This window comes from Saccostrea echinata, unplaced genomic scaffold, assembly GCF_033153115.1.
Source record: "Saccostrea echinata isolate AGI-Se365-2 ecotype Australia unplaced genomic scaffold, CSIRO_AGI_Sech_v1 ptg000029l, whole genome shotgun sequence".
Taxonomy (NCBI): Eukaryota; Metazoa; Mollusca; class Bivalvia; order Ostreida; family Ostreidae; genus Saccostrea; species Saccostrea echinata.
Genome location: NW_026889778.1, coordinates 35,866,569 through 35,885,646, shown reverse-complemented (window position 1 = coordinate 35,885,646; position 19,078 = coordinate 35,866,569). Strand labels below are relative to the sequence as shown.

General features: G+C 33.7%; 1 protein-coding gene and 1 pseudogene across 1 annotated transcript in view; one reads left to right on the top strand and one right to left on the bottom strand.

The window, feature by feature from the left end:
* Nucleotides 1-1,719: 1,719 nt before the first annotated feature.
* LOC133195243 (uncharacterized) lies at nt 1,720-4,256 on the top strand (annotated as a pseudogene).
* Nucleotides 4,257-13,362: 9,106 nt separating this feature from the next.
* LOC133195242 (uncharacterized) overlaps nt 13,363-19,078 on the bottom strand; it is a 42,871-nt gene continuing 37,155 nt past the window's right edge. Inside the window, exons 11-13 of the mRNA XM_061331100.1 lie at nt 18,922-19,014; nt 16,596-16,679; nt 13,363-13,559 (exon numbers count right to left, since the gene is read on the bottom strand). Of these exons, the coding sequence (XP_061187084.1) occupies nt 13,363-13,559; nt 16,596-16,679; nt 18,922-19,014 (374 nt within the window). The remainder of the gene's footprint in view (nt 13,560-16,595; nt 16,680-18,921; nt 19,015-19,078) is intronic.

Here is a 19,078-nt window from a genome sequence, read left to right as displayed (position 1 = left end):
TTTCTATGAAAAACATTCCAACACTAGTCCTCCTACAGTTTTCGACTGATTTCAAAATACTTTGGCACACAAGTAGACTACACTAAGATACATAATTCTGTATATCAGTTTTTGATTTCGATAAAAAGGAGTTTCCATGATTACTAAAAACCGAAATTTCTGTAAAATTCTTGCAAAAGGCTACTCTTCCTATAAATTTAGTCTGATTGCAATAAATCTTGCCACAAAAAGAAACTAAACCAAGGATCATTATGCTATTTATCGCCGTTGCATAGGTTCAAGTCCAAGTGCTACTTTTCTCTTTCTTTGTTTTAAGTACATACCAGTAGAGCTACAGTTTCATCGGATGTAAAAATTGTCAAGAATACTTTTCCTAGAATACTTATGATAAACTATCTATACTTAGGTCTACCCTGTGGTATTGCGTTGATTTAACTCATTCTACTGAAAATATAGCAAGTTTCCTACAGATAGCCTTTTTTAAAACTCGGTATTATATAATTGCAGTCAACCCGCCAAATTCACTCATGCAACTTGTATTGACAGGAAAGACCGCCACTTCAGTACAGGTGCATGTTTACAAGGGCAAAAGTTGTTATAGTTACGAATACACAGTGTATAACAGGAATCTCAAGTAAGTACATTTTACGTAACAGTCTTGTTTTAAGGTTTTTCTGTTTACTCAAATGTTTTATTGCTATCCTTCCTCGTCTGAAATGATACGATTGTGTCTTCTTTTTCATGGGGGAAATAGTTACAGTTCATTTGTACCATCATTGTTTTGAAAGAAATCGAAATATCGATTTAATTAGATTAATGTTTCCTTAAATTCACAATATAATTTCTAAATTATTCCAGTAGATTTATTTATCAATAAACAATACGTTTTTTAAAAATAAAAATAATACGACGTGTAAATGCATGTAAAGTAGGGTTGTTTTTTTTTTTTTTTTACGTTTTTTGTTTTTTTTTTTTTTAACAACTTTAATTTCATAAGCGTACTGAAACATAATATGTATAATAGCCGACATGTGATCTATACGATAGAATACTTTAGAACCGTTTTCGTATCTTCACATAATTATAACACCGTAGCGTACTTTCATAAACACAATCATTAAAAAAAATCTATCGACTTAGAAAACTATGCCGTATTAATGCGTTAAAGAATGAAAAGTTTATATAGAATATAAAATGAAATGAAAATAGATTACTCATTCTTAGGCTGTAGATATAAAAGGGGATTTTTGATATCCGTTTTAATATGTATCGGTCGTCCTCGAGGAAATCACCCTTTACTATTATATTCGCTAGCCAAGGATCCCTTGGTCTATGGTTGCTGTTAAAACTCGGGATTGTTTACGTCACGTGATCTCGAATCTCACCACAAAAGCACAGCTTGCGTCATAGATTGAAATAAAAAGTTTTTTTTTTTTTTTTAATAAAGTATTTAAGAAAATAATTATCAAGCAGATGTCGAGCGATGTTTATGTTATATTTGTTGAACTAATAGTTATACAATAATTGCTGTTTCTGGAAATAAACCGGGGGCGTGACGAGTGCCCGCAGGGCACGAGGTCACGACCCCGTTTCATTTCCAGATACAGCAATTATTGTATGACTATTGGTCCAACAAATGTTTTGTGGCACGCCTACTTTCACGAGCTGCAGTGGCATTTTTCGCGCTTCAATTTAGTTGGGATTGTTTTACGCTAAAAGATGGACGTAGATTTTTTGGATAATGACTTCAATGTTGAAGAAATAGACGACATGTCATTGTCTCAAGTGTGCGACGAAATGGAAGCTTTCGACGGATTACTAAACATGAGCCTTACACAGACGCTAGCAGAATACGACACAGGATCGGAGCTTGGTGAATTTAAGCTTGAATGGGACTTTTTGAGTAAAAATGAAAACAGTTCGAATTTGCCGACCACATCGGGTGATCATTTTGCGCCCCCAGTGACCGAGAGTGAACTGAAATCTCTAATTGAAAGCCAGGAAAACATAAACACTAAACAAAACACTAGATGGGCGGTCAACGTGTTTGAGAAATGGAGAACCGGCAGATCCGAAACTATTCCAGAACTTCAATTCCAGGGCAGCGAGGAAATGAATTACTGGTTACAACGCTTTATAGTGGAAGCTAGACGGCAGGATGGTAAGGACTACCCCCCTAAGAGCCTGTACTTGATTTCATGTGGACTACTTCGTTTTTTGCGAGACAAAGGTGTGTACGATAAAAACTTTTTAGACGAAAAAAAAACACAACTATTATTGAATTTCGGAAAGTTCTAGATGCAAAAATGAAGTCGCTGATTGAAAAAGGCATAGGGTGTATTACGAAGCAGGCTGATCCTATTTTACCAGAAGATGAGGCCAAGTTGTGGGATGTTGGAGTGTTTGGAAAGAAAAATGCAAAACAACTTCAGAAAACGATTTTCTTTTACGCATGTAAAATCTTTGGTTTGCGTGGGTGCGACGAGCATCATAACCTGGAATGTGAACAGTTTACTATTGGATCAGATCAGCTGGGAAAATTTATTGAGTTTACGGGTTGAAAAACCAAAACGTACAAAGGAGGGCTCGGACAGCTAAATGTGTGCAACAAGACCATTAAACATTACTGCCAGTCCGGTAAGAGAATCTCTCTCTCTCTCTCTCTCTCTCTCTCATCTCTCTGTGTGTGTGTGTGTGTGTGTGTGTGTGTGTGTGTGTGTGTGAGGATGTACGCTTACTCGCTCGCTCAGCTTACAAATTCAAAATTTTCTTGTAAGTGAGAGATGCATTGCTGACTATTTTGATCTATATCTGGATTCTCTTGGAAGCCAAGGAACATTCTATCGAAGACCTCTGCCCGCAACATCTGAGGTGCCAATCCGATACGGAAATCAAGTTGTGGGAATTAACAAGCTGAAAAACTTAATGCGAATCATCTGCACGGAAGTTGGTTTAAAGGGTAATTATTCGAATCATAGCGGCAAACGCACTTGTGCGACCCAGCTATATATGTCTGGTGTTGAAGAGCAGCAGATAATGGATCGGACTGGTCATCGTTCTCAAGCAGGTGTCCGTAAATACAAAAGATCCAGTGCATATATGGAAGCTAATATGTCAAAGATCTTCGATCCGCCCAAAGAGTGTACCGAGAATTCTACTCCGTTGAATACTCTAGATGGATGCACTCTAGATATTTCAGATGAGTGTCCCGTTATTCCACAGACTGCAGCAAATGTCCAGGGTGAGGAGGAACCTCAGAGCAAGAGATTCAAACCGAACAGATTCCCGTTTGGAGAATTTAAAATTTGTAACATTACATTTCAGTTTTAAAGTGAAATTTTCACAAAAATCAATGACTAGCCAGATAGCTTGTTAAACTACTTAAACTACTTAAACCTGATATTTTTGAATTGAGTCTTTTTTTTTTTTTTTTTTTTTTTTTTTTTTTTTTTTGGTCTTGTAAAAATTGTACAAAGACATTAAATTTGATTTAAACGTTTAGTTGAAAAATTTAACTTTACAATGGTTGATTAAATGATAAATTTTGTGAGGATTTGATTTTCTTACCTTACAATAATTCTAAAATTATTGTACGGTATAATTACCACGCCTCCTTTGATACAGTGCAATAACTTGCAGTTTCTGAAGTTATTGTACGAAGCTAGGCCACGCCTACCTGGGTACAGAACGAGTAATGGAAATTACAGTATACTAATCATCAAAGAAAATACGCCGCATAAGTGCCACAATTGTTATTTAGGGTGCCTTAAGCTTTCTAGATCTGCAATATAAATTCCCGATCGCATAATGTGCACATCAGGTACAACCTGGATGACAACATTATCTTACAGATCGTTTTTTACCTGTGTTTTTCATTTTCGAGAAAAAAATTCCGACATTGATAGCACCGTAAGCCAAGGGTTTATGAGGAGAGTAGCGAATAAGAAACCCTTGGCTAGCAAAGATGGCTTGAACCCAGACTTTTATATACGTTTTATAACGATGAGGCTGCCCTCCAGGAAATCACCATTGGCCATATTACGGCCAAGCGGCTCTAGAAGTTTCTGGACGTCAAAAGACAAGAATAACAGGAAGGTATCTGGACTGCAGAATATAACCTTCTATAATACATTGTTTAAAGGCTGGGGATACAGAGGTTGACAGACAGACTGACCAAAAATTATATGCCCCCGAATCTTCGATTTCCGGGATATAAATGTGAAAATAGAGGACTGATTGTATTTAAAGGCTTTTAAGGCTTGTCCTAAAAAATGGTATGAATTTCACCCAAGAAGTAATATACATCCTTTTTTTATTTTGTTACAAAAAAGTTTCTGAAATACAGATAGAAGACTTTTAATTATACTGTGTTTTAACGTCCGCCCTGTAAATTGTTTTTGTATAAATAAGTTACTGATATTCCTTATTTACATAGGCAGACCCATACCTCGGTTTAAAGACGATCCTTTTTCGATTTTGTGTTTTGTTCGTTTGTGTGTTTCTTCAATAGGACCTACAAGATTGATCAATTATACGTTTTCATCATCTTTGTCATCGTTAATGTGTACCATAATTTATCAAAATGATTCTATAGAATTGTGGTCTAAATTCAATAATTATTTAAATTTTTATACTGTATCTCTAAATATGAATGCTACCTTGTATTTGATTTTCCATCAGCCTACGTCCTCTATAAAAGATTTTTAAGGGTCTGTCTGCGTGATTACCTACAGAGGAGTATGGGGGTTTGCCTTTCCAAGACGTGTACATGTGTAATCGTAAGTAGCTAGTACAATTTTTATGTGAAACAATTTGTCATTAGGCATATCAATATGACTTGAAAAAGATCAAATTAGTGAGCAAGATTTTATTCATATGTACAGTAAACGTTGTATATCACGTCATAGAATTATTACCGTCAGGGTAGCTCCGTCGGTAGAGCGCTCGCTCCGTGATCGGAAGGTCGTGTGTTCGAATCATGGCCGCAACTGACCTAAGTCGATAAAAAATAGGTAGTAACTGTTCCTTCGCCAAGCACTCGGCACTTTAAAGTGAAAGTTGTGGGTCTTTCGGATGAGACCTTAAAATCCGAGGCCCCGTGTCACGGTAGGCGTTGGCACGATAAAGAACCCTCACTGCTCGAGTGCCGAGTAAAGGTCTAACTCTAAAGCACTTCACCGGTATTGGTGACGTCTCTATATGAGTGAAAAACTCTCGAACGGTTTGTATGTTTGTAAGTTGTTTAACGTCCCTCTCGAGAATTTTTCACTCATATGGAGACGCCACCACTTGCATGTGGAGAGCTGCAAATTTTGTCCTATGCTCGGCACTTAAGGCCATTGAGCAGTGAGGGATCTTTTTCGTGCCAGCACCTACTGCGACACGGGACCTCGGTTTATACGGTCTCATCCGAAGGACCGGTCTCCACGTCCCACAGTGGGATTCGAACCCGCGACGTAAGGATCAAGTCCTTACTTCGCGACTCTAGAGCGACGTTCTAACCACTGCGCCACGTGGGCGACCGAACGGGACTTAAAACCCCATACAATCAATCAATCAATCAAAGAATTATTACCTTGAAAAGAATACAAGCTACAATATTTCTGTGCATTTGAAAATTTCATATATATATATATATATATACTGCATGTGTACTTAAGATAGCGGGCTTCATATTTTGCGGCTTTGGCGCGAACAATGATGCGCTAATTTATGAATACCGCTAATAAATCATTTATAAATACAATATATGGCACGTTTGTGTGTAGCACTAATTCCTGAATACGCCAACAACTCAATAGCCAGTGATTGCACTAAATTTTTAATACGCCAATTTATATACACATACAATATATATATATATATATATATATATATATATATATATATATATATATATATATATATATATATATATATATATATATACTTAAAACAACCATTTACTTGGGTCTGTCACTTCAAACTGGCTTATTGGGACCTAATAGAAGGAGCGATTGCACATACAAATGGAATATGTAATAAAGTTCCCAGATGAAGCAAGATATCATGTATATCAATATAGTCTTGATTTTTTTATTAAAACAATTGCTACAGCAAACTATGTTCAAACCCTTTAATGGGGTCCGACCCCTTAATGAAAATGGGTATTATGGCTGATCCAGGATTTTCCAAATGCAGAATTGGTAATTTTTAGCAACCGAACAAATTTTATGTGTGGATTATCAAAAAATATCCACAGGCAATTATTTCATTTCTTTGAAATTATGTATAAGCCGAGTACATACATGCCAACTTTCCCGATTTAGGCGGGATCCTCCCGATTTTACCCTTTGATCCCGCTCTCCCGATCGGGAAAGCAAAATTGCCCTAAAATCCCGATTTGAAAAAATTCAACCTAAAATTTCCGATTTTCAGAGTTTCCCTATATTTTGTCAATCGGGATTAGAATATCAGACTTGTTTATTCAATGCACACAGATTAGTGCACACGTAGCAGCATGACGCAAAATAGAATATAAAAATATACTCGGAGTATATTTTTATATTCTATTTTGCGTCATGCTGCTACGTGTACATAAATATACGGGTTTGAAGGATTTAGAGAAATCTTCGTAAGTCCTATATTTTCCGAATTGTTTGATACATTTATATAACTGCTTTGTTTGCAATGTCATGGGAATTTTGTTGGCTTATACGTGTATATAAATAATACAATACATTACCTTTCCACAATACATGCAGTACATGTAATTTTTTAGACCATTACCTTATACTGTGGCGAAAATGCCTTTTAAATTAATCACAAAATAGCAAAGTCTTAATTTTTTAATATTTTTTTTCTTTGATTACTGCTTTATGAATGAATGCAAAAGCAAAAATTCCAACTATGTTTTAAAGATGCAAAATAAGAAATGTCAATACTTTATAGTTTGATTGATTGTTACAAAAATACAGAGTACCAGGTGAATTTAAAAAAAATGAGTTCACGAATTTTGAAGGTAAATCGATAGATGGCCCGATACAGAGAGTATCAGACTTGTACTCGAGTAGTCGGTGCATTCTAATCATACTAACCTAAGTTTATACTGGAATAGTTGTCATATAAATACCACTATTTACAACATGACAATACATCTTTTCGTACAAATTCTTTGAAAGACACATTTATTATTTGGTATATTTATTGTTTGATTCCTTATTTGTCCTATTGATGGCATTATTTCCGCCTAGTACGCCATTCCTCGTATGCATAAGGCCATCATGCTTCATGATAGACAAGATATTGTGTTATTTTTAGTTAAACTCCCCCCCCCCCCCCCTTGAAACACAATATAATCAAACGTGGTTTTTTTTTCATCATTAAAATGTTTATCCTTCTATAGCCAGTTAAGACGCATAAGGCCGGTGCTTATACCCGGTTTCCGGATGGGAATCATCGACTACATTTGAATGGGACACCATTCCATGCAGGTTAACTTCCAGCATAAGCCGGTACCCACTTTCAGCTTGGTTGACTATGACAATGCAGATAAAGTGCCTTGTCTAAGAACACATCACACAACATCGTAGGCCACAGCAGGATTTGAACAGGCAACCTTTCGTTTACTGACCATGCCCGCTGATATGTGCTTTAAAATCATACTGTTTATGGTCTCTAGTACGACCCTTCAAGATCTATGAGAACATTTAATATCCAAAAATTATTTGAATTTGGCTTGTGAAAACATCAATAACTTTGGCTCCTTGGTATCACAGTGATGTGTGAAGAAAGAAAGTTTGGCTCTCCGATTCGCCTATATATATAAAAAAATCCACTATTTTTAAAATTATTTTCCAATACAACTTACTTCAATAATGCTTGAAACCAAACATAAAATTCTTTTGAGAACTATTTATAAATAACGCATTTTTAGGATAATAATACAATGATAAAAAAATTATACAATAACGCATCTTTAAGATAACAATACTTAAGCTAATGATTGGAGAACTTTAAGTTTATTAACTTTTATTCATATTTTTTTACCATATATAAAAGCAAGAAGAGGATTATTCCCATAGTCACAGATGTTAATTACCATAATACAGTCCCTGAAACGTTCTACTTTCCCTTTTGAACGGTGAACGAACGCAGAGCGAACGGTGAGTGAACGATGTTGTGAATGCTGAACGCAACTTGGTGAACGATGTGTGAACGGTGAGCGAACGCAAAACGCGAACGGAGCGCCAACGCGAGCGCAAAGTCAACGGTGAACAAAAGGTGAACGCAAGATGAACGATTTATTCGGAATGCCTCTGATCTTTTCCTTGCATTGAAACTATTCTATTGTATTCTAATGCCTGGTGCTAAAAAATAAATAATAAATAAATAAACAAATCAATGAAAATTGTCCTTAGAAAGACGATACATGCACATTAAGTAAAATTTTTTATTTAACTTTCTTACCATATTTTCTGCACATATGTACGATGTTTAAATTCAACTTTTTAATAACACGATTTTATATCGCTGTAAAACATTGTAATTGTTACCGAACGCTGTAGTATAAAAGATAAAATTAATCTAGTTGTAAAATAAATATTGTTATTTGATATGTAAAACCATTACAAATAATGTGGATTTTAGAGGAGAAAACTACGGTCTTATAGAATGAATTACAACAGTTGTAAGAACCATACATATATTTCCGTGGCAAGGCGATTCCGTGTAAAATAATGAGAATTTTTTTTTTTACAAAGGTATGTGGACGTATTGCATAAATACACTCGTATTTTAAAATTTTAATGCAATGATATTTTTATGTGTCAGTTTTATTTTTTATGATGATTTATTGAGCAGACTTTTACATGTATCTGTAGACATTTCCCGGCCGTGATTATAATCGGACAAGATGATACAAAGAGGCAATCATATTATTTGTTATATATTTCATTTTCACAACTTGATATTTAAGTAATATGCTGTCATAGATTTTATTAAGCAGACAAATGAGAGAGAGAGAGAGAGAGAGAGAGAGAGAGAGAGATTCGGTTTTAGCCCCCCTTCCTCTTTTAAAGGTAATATTTGTATGCACATGTTCAAATGTATAATCATTGAGATGGTGACCATCTCATAGGGCCCTGCTTAAATATTGGACATAAGGATTTCAGAGACTTAACCTACGACTTGAAAATTTTCCAGTTGGCGTAAAACTTTAATTCAAACTCATAGCTAACCTCTTAGGCATTTGTTTGATTAATCTGAGCAAGATTAAGCCAAATGGAAGAATTTTAGGTCCAAAAACTGGATTTCAAAGATACCAGCCATGACATTCACATCTGACCTAGAAATATGGTTCAAGGTCACTGCAAAATCTTTTCCTAAAAGCTCTGTTTTTGTGAAGTATGTGCCAGATAAGGATAAGAGAGAGAGAATACTTTATCTGGAATTTTTTTTGAAAGGTAGTTTCATATGACCTTGACCTAGAAACTTTAAGATCACTGCACACCCTTTGACCAAAGGCACTCTGTTAGTGAACTATGAGCCAGATTGCACAAAGAGGGGAGAATATATGATCTGGATAAGGATTTTGTTATTTTAGGAATGACTCTAATTCTTGGCCAAATTATTCGAGTATAACCTGGTTTGGGTCAGTTTACGCTTTATAATCCGCGAAGCGGATTATAAAACAGCGTAAACTGACCCAAACCAGGTTATACTCGAATAATTTGGCCAAGAACTAGAGTCATTCCTTATAATTTAATTTTAAAATCATTAAATAACTATGGGTGTAAAATTTCGTTATTTTTTATTAGTTCAAATTTGCCGCTCAATAATACAACCATAGTAACGGAAGTGATGGGAATCGAGGGGAGGTAAAAACTGATACATAGGCCTAGCAGCCATGTTGTTTGGTTACATGTGGTAAGATCGAATTATTGTTTGAAATTAAAGGTACATTTATTAAATCTGGAATTTTCTATGAATCCCGAGGACTGGAAATGAGAGGACAGTATGGATACAGATGATTCAGCTGGTTGTCAGGGGGGTGTGTCCCCGTACCAAACCAGGTTATACAGAAATAATTTGTGTTCCTTTTTGGATATTAACCAATCAGAGGCTAGAATACAAACAAAATTAAATTATATAATTATGTATGACCTTTACCTTAGACCAAGAAACTTAAAGCTTGGTTCAAGGTTACTGCACACCCTTTACCCAAAGGCACTCTGTGGGTAAAGTTTGAGCCAGATTGGGCCCAGGAGAGAGAAAAATATGCTCCAGACAAGTGATCTCGGATGAACAAACTGATCAATGTAGGGCACCCACTTTGCAGAGCCCTAATAAATGAAATATAAAGTTTAATCTATTTCTGAATATCTTTAATAAAGCAAAACACATTATGGTAGTAATAAACAAACCATAAAAAATCCAAAGAACAGAACAGATTGATTAACTATCAATCTTTTCATATTATGACCAATGTCAAATTATAACATCAATGTAACCATGGTCAAAACCTTTAAAATTTAATCCATATAAACCAGAACTGTCCGAAAAGGATTAATACCCTCTGTGGGCCCTCATTTTATATAAGCGTCCAATTGATGCGACAATGGATATAGCCATTCACTTGTCCCAAAAAACCTTCAAAAATTTATGGATCAAAATGAAAATAAGGACAAACGGAGGGAGAAACAAATGGAATGAAACATGTAAATGGATAAACAGACATTATAGTAACTGTTATATTACCAATATGTTCCCCCTACACCTTCACATACATCTTTTGAGACAATCATGTCACTAAAAGATTTTTCCTGAAAAGGATAAAGTCCATGAGTAAAAATAAACCCGCAAAGAGAAAATTGGTCATATCACATAAATAGCATGAGCATATAAAAAGCATACTCTTGAAACTTATTTAAACAAAACAGATGGATAGACATTGCAATTCCATTACAATCTCCAAACTTTGTTAGCTGAAGCATAAAATAATAAATGTTTTTAAAATAAGGAGTAATAAACTTCAACAACTTTGTAAAGTTTCCTAGCTTTTTCAAACAAGAATTTAGAACATTGTTTTCTCCATTCTTGAATGCAAGACAATATCACTCCTACTTGTTTACCTACCATATAACACACTAAGTTTGGTAGATATGTGTCACAGAAGTACTTGAGAAGTTAACATTGTTAAAACATTAACAAACAATGCTTACAAACAGAAAAGAACAGATCCAAAAGAGATATTAGGGAATGAAACCTTACAATATATCCAATGATTTAATATTCACACTTTTTGACCCATGAAAACAAAAGCATATTCAACATTAATTCTCCACAAAACAATTTATGTTAGAAATAAACCAGTACGATTATATCTAAAATCTTACAGCCCAAAAATGAACAATCCAATGAAAATTTAATGATGCATAATTCACCCTACTTTGATAATACAGCAGAATATAATCAATTCAGAACTTTTAATTGAACAGTTTTATAATAATTTTAAATAAGAGACTTTTTATTCTAAAATAAGAATTGGATACATAAGTAGAATAAAAAAAAAAATAGGACCAAGACTATGATATCAATTAAACCTAGTGTAACTATTAACTGCACAAGTTCATCATAAAATGAACTAGAAATATGTCCATAGGACATGAATGCCCCGCTGAATGTATATTAGTAATGCAACATTTTAACACAAATTGAGAAAAGTGAGGTCAAGGTCAAAGGAAAGGTCAAGGTCAAAAATTGTCGAAGCAGTTGAAAAGGTTACATCAGTATGTATTAGCATATGAAGTTTGATAAAAATATTATGAATGGTTTCTTTAAAACTGAGCTATACACTAGTTTAAGATAAGTGAGGTCAAGGTCAAAGGAAAGGTCAAGGTAAAAAAAAAATATTGATGCAGTTGAATAGCTCTCATCAGTATGTATCAGCATATGCAGTTTGACACTAATTTAAGAAAAGTGAGGTCAAGGTCAAAGGAAAGGTCAAGGTCAAAAAATGTTGATGCAGTTGAATAGCTCTCATCAGTATGTATCAGCATATGAAGTTAGATAACACTTTCTTGAACATCTTTGCTAGCCAAGGGTTTATGATACGCTACTCTCCTCATAAACCCTTGGCATACGGTGTAAAAAAAAATTGGGATTTTTTTCTCAAGTTGTGATTGGAGTTGATCGACATCGTTCGACCAATCAGCAATTGTTTTTTGTAAATGACGATATTTGCATTCGGGATATACCTTGACTCTTTAATATTGGGAATGAAAAACGCAATTTAAACAACGATCCGTAAGATAACATGCCATTCTATGAATAGCTATATGGCGTCATCCAATATCTTAATATGTGATTAGGAATCTATACTGAAGATGTATATTTGCATTTTAACATGTTTAAATAACAAATTAACATAACTCAATACTTTCTTGCTAATTATTTTTTAAAAACATTTTTTTTTATAAACGCTCTTTATTTCTGTCGATGACACAATCTGTGCGTACCTGGTAAGAATCGTGATCACGTGACAAAAACAATCCCGTCTTTTGTCAGCACCGTATGTCAAGGGTTTATGAGGAGAGTAGCGTATCAGAAACCCTTGGCTAGCGAAGATGTATCTTGAATGGTATCTTTAAAACTGAGCTAAAAATTTATTTAAGAAAAGTGAGGTCAAGGTCAAAGGAAAGGTCAAGGTAAAAAATATTGATGCAGTTGAATAGCTCTCATCAGTATGAATCAGCATATGAAGTTTGTTAAAATTATCTTGAATGGTTTCATTAAAACTGAGCTAAACACTAATTCAAGAAAAGTGAGGTCAAGGTCAAAAGAAAGGTCAAGGTCAAAAAATGTTGATGCAGTTGAATAGCTTACATCAGTTTGTATCAACATATGAAGTTTGATTACACTATCTTGAATGGTATCTTTAAAACTGAGCTAAACACTAATTTAAGAAAAGTGAGGTCAAAAGAAAGGTCAAGGTCAAAATATGTTGATGCAGTTGAATAGCTTACATCAGTAAGTATCAACATATGAAGTTTGATTACACTATCTTGAATGGTATCTTTAAAACTAAGCTAAACATTAGTTTAAGAAAAGTGAGGTCAACTCAAAGGAAAGGTCAAGGTCAAAAAAATGTTGATGCAGTTGCATAGCTCTCATCAATATCTATTAGCATATGAAGTTTGATAAAAATATCTTGGATAGTTTCTTTGAAACTGAGCTTTGAACAGAGCTAAATGCAAAGTGTGATGGAAGGACAGAAGGACAGAGGACGGACATGACAAACACTATATGCCCGGCCATATTCATGGCGGGGCAAAAAAATTCCAATTTTTCATCATTTCATTATGAGCACTGATAAACAGTATTTCAAGTTGATTTCCCCAGCTTGATGTTATTCAATTTTGCCCTTATTTGTGGCAATGTCCTTGTTGGGCATATCTTTTGGGCCTCCTTCAATTCTGACTGATGAACACTTATCTGAATGCCCAAAATGTATCCTTTAAATTTCTTTCGAAGAAACTCTGTTTCTTCATTTGTCCATCTTCTTTTAGTACCTCGTTTTCCTGAAAAAGGAGAATTATCAATATATAACATTATTTGTCAAGATCATGTTGATTAAGAACAGGTAGAAAGATAAAGAGGAAACCCAATTCTGATGGACAGTGTATAAAAAGATCACCTCATGACTAATAAAAAGATTTCTTTTATATCAAACCAAAGCATTTTAAAATAGGAACAATACATGTTTGTAAAACACTTATGCCCCCCTTGGGCGTAAATTATAGGGTGCACAAGCCATTATGGGCAGTATGGAAATGACTAGTGCAAGGGACATAACTCTGTCAAAAAAAATTTTAAGTCCAAGGGGCATAACTCTGTCAATAAAGTGCCCCGCCACAACATGATATGCCCGTCAAATATTGTTCAATTATCATAAACATGCAGTTTAGGGTGCAAGAAAATCATGTCAACCTTAATTCAAAGATTTCCATGATTTTTCCATTCCTTAAAATATTTGATGTTTATACATTTCCTTTAGTGCAGGCACTAATTATAATAAATTTCTCAACTGGTTGTGTTAGACCTTGACAAATGCCCATCTGCAGCCCCCCCCCCCCCCCCCCCCATCTTTCATATTTATTTGATATTTTCAAAAAATTAAATAGAAATTTCATATCAAACAATATCAAAATAGTCTTAACAATTTAATCTATACCAAATTAATTTTGAAAATAAAAGGCTGGCCATCAAATGACATATGCTATAAACTGACAAGCAGTTTTTCTGTCTAATTCCCAAAGGATACAGATAAGAGCTGCTTGATCAGAGATGCTCTAACAGAAATGATTGAGACAGCTAGCCTTCCTATACATTGAACTCATTAATTATCATCTTTAACTGGATGCATGTTTCATTACTCCCAAGGGATGAATGGATCTGCACTATCTGCTTTAATAGTCTGTATTGCAATAAAAATGCATATACATGTCATTCTGTTGAAACAAAAACTTGTGTAAACTTGATGCATTATTTTTAATAAGATTAATGCATGACTCTTAGATTTGTAGGAACTATCTACCATAAAACATTTTTAAAAAAAATACTTGATGATTTCTTAGATTTAATGTCAGACTGGTTTTAAGCTGCAGTTCATATTGACAAACAGACAAAAAGACATGCCCCCCCCCCCCCTTACATTATATAATATCAAATTAGTTTATTATACAATTTCAAGTTAGTTTTAATTACTTTTCACCAAATTCATTATAAAAGTTAAAAGGCTATCTAACTAGATTCATTTAGTTCAACGCTGATTCCTTTGCCCAGTTCCCAGGAGATATAGATAACACCTGCTTGATCAGAGATGTTCTACCAGTTAGTTCCTCACACTAAACTCATTAATTTCTCTCTAATTTGACATGTAATTTTCTGTTATCAAAATTCTCCTTGACCAGTGCTTGATGATTACACCCATGGGAGAGGTGGAATTTCTCTTATAACATTACATTTGTTATAGATTGCTGTAAAGTATATAATAGTGGTGTTCCAATCATCGATTATAATCGAAAATCAGTTGATTGCTGGCATAATCTAAGCGCTCAATTACAAATTTTTTATTCTGATTAATCGGGTGATTTATTTTATTTTACAAGCGTAATAGTTTTTAAGCTGAATATTCAAGCCACAACTTGTCTATTAACTTATTTGTGTATTGTAATGGCACAGGCGAACAGACATTGTATTCATACCCGGGTAACAACGCCCATTTCTGGGTATGGACCTACTTTGGATTCTACAAAATGAAGGAAGAACCAGCTGGACTAGATAGAACTTTCTATCTTTAAAATGATATTGTCCCAAGGACTAGGGCTTGTCCCGAGACACAGATTATTCAACTACAGCTGGACCACCACAGAAAGTAGTTGTTCACCCATTCTTACAATTTCATAAACTAAATTGACAGACTTTGTAAATGTCCGATTATAATTGATAATTAATTAGTTACAGCTGTCCGATCATCGATTATGAAATTTTTACCGATTCCCATCACTAGTATATAATGAAAAAAAAGTATTTTCTTGAGTTAACACTTTTTAATAAGGATACTGCAACATTCTTACATTTTTGGGGACTGTGTAATTTAATAGTATAGAGACACAGTTTTTTTTTTTAAATTTCACTGAATTAAAGGTCACAGTGACCTTGAAATAGGTCGCAACACACCTTCTACCTAAGATGCACAAATTGGCCAAGTTTGATGATTCTAAGTCTAATAGTTTTCTAGTTATGAGCCGGACAGGATTTTTCCATATTTGGCCATAGCATCTTAATTAAAGGTCAGAGCGACCTACTTTTAATGCGTGACACACCTTCTAACCAAGATGTATCAGCTGACAAAGTTTGATAATTCTAGGCCTAATAGTATTAAAGTTATGAGCCGGACATGAAAAAGCTAACAGACGGATGGACGGACAGACATGAAGGCTATAACATAATACGTCCCGTCTTAAGACGGGCGTATAAAAATTGTTCGATTGTACCCAAAAGAAAACTTGACTTAGATATTCATATGATAAACCTGTATATGAAATTTCATTTCATATGATAAACCTTTATACCAAATTTCATTTCAATATGTGCAACCTAAGCAGAGATAATGAACGGAAACTGCAAATTTTTGGAATTTTTCCATGTCCAAGGGGCATAATTCTGTCAAAAATTGTTCGATCGTACCCAAAATAAAACTTGACCTAGATATTCATACAATAAACCTATCTACAAAATTTCATTTCAATATGTGCAACCTTAGCAGAGATAATGAACGGAAACTGTTGTTCTTTGAAGGGGGGCATAATAAATTGCATAAAACCTACATTCACATTTGATATTTTTTATCAAAGCAAGAAAGTAAAACATGTAAATTATTAATTATGATGGCCTAGTTTCAAATTTATTTGTCTTCAATTTTTTTCATATTAGGGATTAGGGATGCTGTTCGCGTATCGGGGATAAAACTTAATGTGTCAACAAGCAAATCAGAAATATACATGTATTTTACCACTGACACAGAATGGAATTATATTGTATTGATAAAATACCTTTTTTTGACTGTGTCTCAATGTCCATGATGTCTCTAGTTGCACTTGATTGACTGTTATTTTCATTTTCTCTGTCATTCAAGTCTTAAAGAGAAACATTACAATATGATTACCTTTGGATGTTAACGAGGTTCGCTCCTGAGCTTTGAGCAAATTCTTATCTTAACCTATATTTCAAAAATTCTGCATAATGTTTTAATTCTTACAATAAATTTGGATTTTACAATGCCAATTTAACTATATTAAGTTAAAACTCCATGATTAAATTCCATATCAAAAGCATTAAGTGAGGAACTATATTTTGTGGCGGAAGGTTTTTTAGAAGAAAATGATCATTTTTTCTCTTTCGAAGTATTTAAAGTATGTTAAGTTTGGATTCCTATTTTACATGCAGTCTGCACACATAGTTATTTTGTGCAGTGGACTGTTTTATACTGCTCCTAAATTATCTATTAAATAAACTGTCATGAATTCTATCATCATATTTGATAAATAAAGCAAAATATATTGTGGAAATGAAGAAAAAAATAGCCCTAATTTAAGCTTAAAATTAGCAGTATTTTAGTAATATCTAAAAATTAACATCACAGACCCCCACTTTTAATTTTCTTTTCTGAATATATACGATACTTTTAACCATTCTTCTTAAATTCATTAAAATGTCATTACTTTCAAATGATTTTTTTTGCTCGTTAAATTTTAATGCCAGAAAAATGAAAATGTTTGAGTGCAAAAAGGTCAAATAATTGAACATGCGGAGTAATTCGATAATTTCTTCGTTGTTACAAATGTTAATGTGTCAATTTAAGATGAAATAAGACTGTGTTTGTTCACTATAATTTATTTTAACAAAAAATATTGAAGGAAAAACTTTAAAAATTGATTTATGTGTAAGACGTATTTACAGTGCAAAAAGGTCAAACTAAATGCTCTGTAGCGCCAAAAGAAGCGCATTGACCCCCATTTTTGTTTTGATTTTAATAAAGCTATGTGTATAAATTCTAAAAATATACTTGATAAAAAATTCTCATTACTTTTGATGGCAGGATCCAACCTCCTTAATGTGAACATGTATTAGCCTAATCATATTATATACATTTCATGAATGCTTATTTATAGGCACTGATAAAAAGAATTTTTTATTTCATTATAGTGTCCAATTTCAACCTGTTATTATTAATTCCAGTCAAGTGTGCCTTTTGCATTACGTTACAACCTATTATGACAGCTGCGCTCAAGGTAAATAGTACACGCCTCCTAACCACAAGCTTTATGACTGGTTTAAGTTTCTTCTTATCTCTGATTGGTTGCTTGTGCAACAGACTATTTCTGCATCAATGTTGATAAAATGAGTTGACCAATCACACAGCGGGGACATGAATTTTTTACACTGGGCGCATCTGTCGAAAAAGATCGTGACGTGATGCGAAATGGCACACTTCACTGGAATTGATAATAACAATGATCACAATTTACTGAATTTTGATCCCAGTGCACCATCAATGTTAATTACCATCAGTTTTATCTTTCAGCCTGACTTCAATTTTTCTTTGGCTATTAGTCAAGGCATAAGACTTTAAGATCAACAAATGGAAAAAACTTCACAGAGTTCTATGATTTAATTAATCAAATATAAATTCTAGTAACTTACTAAGAAAGATTAAAGTTTTGAAAAGACAAAAATGAATACAGACCAACAAGACAGCTACACAAATGTCAAAAACAGATCAATTTCCCATTAAGAAATCTCACAACTATGATATTCAAAAACACTGAACTCATGTATGATAAAACTGCAACTGATCTAAATTTGTGGTGCATTTTGAATACACTAATATACATGTAAGTGATGGTAAATTAACTGTAATCGTGAAAGAACTTGCATGAAACCTAACTTTAACTAGGGTTGCACAGGTATATAATATCAACTTCATCAGTAATATTAATATCTCATTTAGCATGTAGAAAAAGTACTTCGAAAATAATTTAAAAACTATTTTGTATATTTTATGTCTTCATGTTAGTCACTAATCTTGCATTTCTGTAAATATATATACCAACTTATCAATTACCTTGAATTGCAAAGCATTTGAACAAATTACAACCACATTTGTATTATAGGCTCATGTAAGCATAAAAAAGAGCAGACCATAAATGAAAACTAAATTTTTAATTTAAACAGGTGAATACATGCATTTTAATCTCTGTTTGTTATAAAGTATATTTCATAATTTCCATAATAAAAAAAAATTGGTTAAGTCTACAATCTGCTGGTAATTCTCTATTAATGTCTGCATTCCCTTTTAAATTTAGGTATATATTTTACCATCATCAGCTGTATTTTGGTCTGGGTACATTCCACTATCATCTTTGCTGACCCCACTGGCTTTCTGGTCACTCAAACACAAGTTTGTTAAACCTTTAAAAATGAAATCACCTTATTTACCAATCAAGATATTTGATTTTCTAGTTATCTTCATTTT